We start from the raw sequence: 3,551 nt of genomic DNA, 5'->3' as shown, positions 1-3,551 counted from the left end.
GTGCCAGGCACAGAGTTGTTCGATTTAATGGTAGCCATGCTAGTTTCAGTGTTTTCTTTGGACCATTTTTTTTTTTCTTCACTGTATCAGCTTCCCATTTTGGACTGCAGGCATTGAGTCTGTGGCACTGCATATTAGAAGGACGTAATTTGAGGAGAGCACAATTGCTGAATTGCACTGTTAAAGACTGCCTTTCCAATGATGAAAGCTAATTCTTCACTTCTAGCATTATGCTCTGCATCAGGGATGCAAAGTTGGCACCCAGAGGAGCCTTCTACAATCCTGTGAGATGCTCCCCATTCCCAAGAAGGCTCTTGGATGGAAGGCCCTTTTCTGTGTTCTTCCTTTCCCCATATAGCCTCCCTCCAGATATCAAAACAAAAGACAGAAAAATCAATAGCCACCGTGGTAACCGCAAACTTTATCCAGAGTAACAGTACATGGCTAATCCCTTTCTGGGCGTGACCCTGCAAGTGCCTGACTCCAGCTGCACACATGGCCCATTCCCCGTCAGTAGCCTGGCACGATCCTGCTTCCTGCTCAGTGACCCAGCCCAGGACTATCCTCTTAGGGGTTTCTCCCTCCCCCCTCCCGGCCTCCACTTGGAGCTATGTCAGCTTTTCTGTACAAAAAATCCAGAGGGGTGAGGCCACTTCTAGGGGGCAGTTATCAGAGCCATTGAGCAAACAAACAGGAGCCAATAAAACAGCAGAGCCTTGGACCTGGGGCTTCTGCAGGCTGCCCAGGTACAGTGGAGCAGACATGGGGCCTCGAGGTGCGCATCTCCTGGCAGTGGTCCTCATCTTAGGGCTGTATGCTCTGGTGGAAGCCCAGAAACCTTGTAAGTGAAAGTCCCCTGGAGACTCTGCAGGTGGGAGTGGTGGGCTCCAGGCCATCCATCACCTGTAGCAGGTGGGGCTTTTCTCTATGTCCCCTCAGAGGACAGAGACAGCGTGACAGCTTGCGAGGGGCTGGGCAGCACCCTGCAGCCTGGCTGCCACTGTGGGATGCTCACCCAGAATCTTATTCAGAAGGGCTGTGTGTAGAGGTGGGGGCCTGGCTAGGAGGGCAGGAGGCCTGCTGCTCTGGGCCCATCCTGCTCACCTTCTACCTTGACCTCTGCTCAGGTCCACAAAGTCAAGTTCTTCAGAAGATTTGTGTTGCCTTCCTCTGCTTTTTCTTTCTTTCTTTCTTTCTTTCTTTCTTTCTTTCTTTCTTTCTTTTCTTCCTTCCTTCCTTCCTTTCTTTTCTTTCTTTCTTTCTTTCCTTCCTCCCTCTTTCTTTCTTCCTTCTTTCATTTTTTCTTCCTTTCTCTGTTCTTTTCTTTTCTTTCTTCCTTTCTTTTTCCTTCCTTTTTTTCTTTCTTTCTTTCATTCCTCCTGTATTTTTTCTCTCTCTCTTTCTCTCTTTCTTCTCTCCTTTCTTAACCATTTAAATGGTTTCAACAAAAGCCTGTGCTTTCCTCAGAAGGAAGCCTTCCTTTCTTTTTTCTTTTTTTCTTTCTTTCTCTTTCTTTCTTCCTTCCTTCCTTTCTTTCTTTCTTTTTCTCTTTCTTCCTTCCTTCCTTTCTTTCTTTTTTTATCTCCTTTCTTAACCAATTAAATGGTTTCAACTAAAGGCTGTGCTTTCCTCAGAAGGAAGCCAGACATCTCTAACATGGGAAAAATAAGACCTCACATCACTCTCTGGGCAGTGGGACTGTGAAGGTCCCTAGGACTCCAGAGCAGGTTGGGGCAGGCATCTGACAGCCCTGACAGGACTGACCATGGTGGACCTTCCCACAGCCCCATGCCGGTGCTCTAGGCTGACACCCTACAACAGGAAGAACTGTGGCTTCCCCGGCATCACCAGCGACCAGTGCTTCGACATGGGATGCTGCTTTGACTCCAGCGTCGCTGGGGTTCCCTGGTGTTTCCACCCACTTCCAAACCAAGGTAACTTTGAAGAGCCCGGGCCTCCTGTCAGCTGTCACCTGGCCATGGGCAAGGTCTGGAGCAGGTTCTTGGAAGCCTGGCTATTTGTCTAGAGCTAGCTCAGGGGAACAAAAACGAAGCCTTAACTGCCTTTTTTATTCCCCTTCCCAAATCCCATACTGGATCTACACTTGCCTGTACTTACAAGGCATAACTTCTGAAGCCGGTCCCGAAGGGAAATGGAGTCTTTAGATAAGATGGCATTACTTCCCCTACACACAGTCTGCAGACATTAAGACGCGTGTTGAGGCTTCCGGCAGGTTTTTGTTTTTGTTTTTGCAATGAATCCGGAGCCAGGGCAATCTGTGAATACAGCATGCATGAGGCTAGCTGTGTGTGAGTCCTCTGCAAGCATGGACCTTACCATTGGGGCACACTCCCAGTGGGGGAATACCCTCCCCAGTGTTGAGGGTGCTCTGAAGGAAAAGCAGGTGGGTGGGTGGCTGCGTGTGAGGTCTCTTTAGTGACCAGCGTCTTCAGGCCTCTCCTGGGCTTGGTACGTGGTTTACCCATATTTCACAGAGCAGAACACTGAGTCCAGAGAAGGTGACATGGTTTTCCCGAGGTCCCAGTTCTGCAGCTCTTCTTACCTGTAATGACCTCCAATGTCCATAGGAAGGCTGGACTGGCGGCCCTCAGAGAGGGGCCAGCCTGGCCGAGCCTTGTAATACTGCTCTTCTCTACAACCAGCATCTGAGCAGTGTGTCATGGAAGTGACTGCCCGAAGGAACTGTGGGTACCCAGGCATCAGCCCCGAGGAGTGCGCCTCTCGAGACTGCTGCTTCTCCGACTTGATCTTTCAGGTGCCCTGGTGCTTCTTCCCAAAGTCTGTGGAAGGTAAAAATGGCTGCAGGTTGGGCTTGCCTGGCGCATGGCATGGGCCACTCCCGCCCTCTTCCTCCTGCCCAGGGCCCCTCCTTCTGGCGAATGCTCCTGTGCGTGCGTGCATGCGTGCGTGAGTGCGTGCATGTACCCGTATGTGGAGGCCAGGGTTTGACATCAGGTATCTTCCTTAGCCCCTCTCCACCATAGTTTTTTTCTCTCATTGAACTTGGAGCTCACCGATTGGCTACGCTGCCTGGACCGTGAGTTCAGGGGTCTGTGTACCTCTCCCACCCCCAACCCGCTCTCAGTACCAGGGTTACAGACATGCCTCAACATACCTGTCTTTTTATGTGGGTTCTGGGGATCAGAATGCAGGCTTGGCAGGATGCTTTGCTGTGCTGGTCATGTGACCCGGCACCCTGGTCAGCATGTTTTCCCGGGGGAATTTCTAAGAGTCTGAGGAGAGCAGGCCCTCAGAGAACGCTAAGGCTGGGATGTCATCCTTGTCTGGCTCTGTCCTGGCTCAGAACCTGCCCTTTGGGAGCCAGCCAGGCTTCTGAGCATAGGCGCCCTCGGCTCCTCGGTACGCTTACCCCCCACCCTGCTTTTCCATCTGCAGACTGTCATTACTGAGAGGTACCACAGCCGAGCCGCAGGCTCCCGGGAGCTGCAAGCCAGAAAAGGAAAGCTTCAACCAGACTCCACCAACTTCTGGGTTTTCTTGGACTGTCATGCCCCACCGCGGTAGCTAGA

At 51.5% G+C, this 3,551-nt stretch overlaps 1 protein-coding gene across 1 annotated transcript; it reads left to right on the top strand.

Annotated features, from left to right (window-relative positions):
• The first annotated feature begins 749 nt into the window (after positions 1-749).
• LOC110557788 (trefoil factor 2) lies at positions 750-3,551 on the top strand. Its single transcript, XM_060368932.1, has 4 exons — positions 750-841; positions 1,785-1,934; positions 2,664-2,810; positions 3,418-3,551. Exons 1-4 carry the CDS (start codon positions 763-765, stop codon positions 3,429-3,431), a joined length of 390 nt encoding a protein of 129 aa, XP_060224915.1. The 5' UTR covers positions 750-762; the 3' UTR covers positions 3,432-3,551.

The sequence above is a fragment of the Meriones unguiculatus genome, chromosome 16 (assembly GCF_030254825.1).
Source record: "Meriones unguiculatus strain TT.TT164.6M chromosome 16, Bangor_MerUng_6.1, whole genome shotgun sequence".
Classification (NCBI taxonomy): Eukaryota; Metazoa; Chordata; class Mammalia; order Rodentia; family Muridae; genus Meriones; species Meriones unguiculatus.
The sequence above is the reverse complement of the archived record's forward strand: the minus strand, read 5'-3'. Positions and strand labels throughout refer to the sequence as shown.

Coding starts and splice junctions, on each gene's coding strand:
- LOC110557788 (XM_060368932.1), top strand. CDS start 763: ATGGGGCCTCGAGGTGCGCATCTCCTGGCAGTGGTCCTCATCTTAGGG. Junction 842..1,784: donor GGTGGAAGCCCAGAAACCTT/GTAAGTGAAAGT, acceptor ACCTTCCCACAG/CCCCATGCCGGTGCTCTAGG. Junction 1,935..2,663: donor CCACCCACTTCCAAACCAAG/GTAACTTTGAAG, acceptor CTCTACAACCAG/CATCTGAGCAGTGTGTCATG.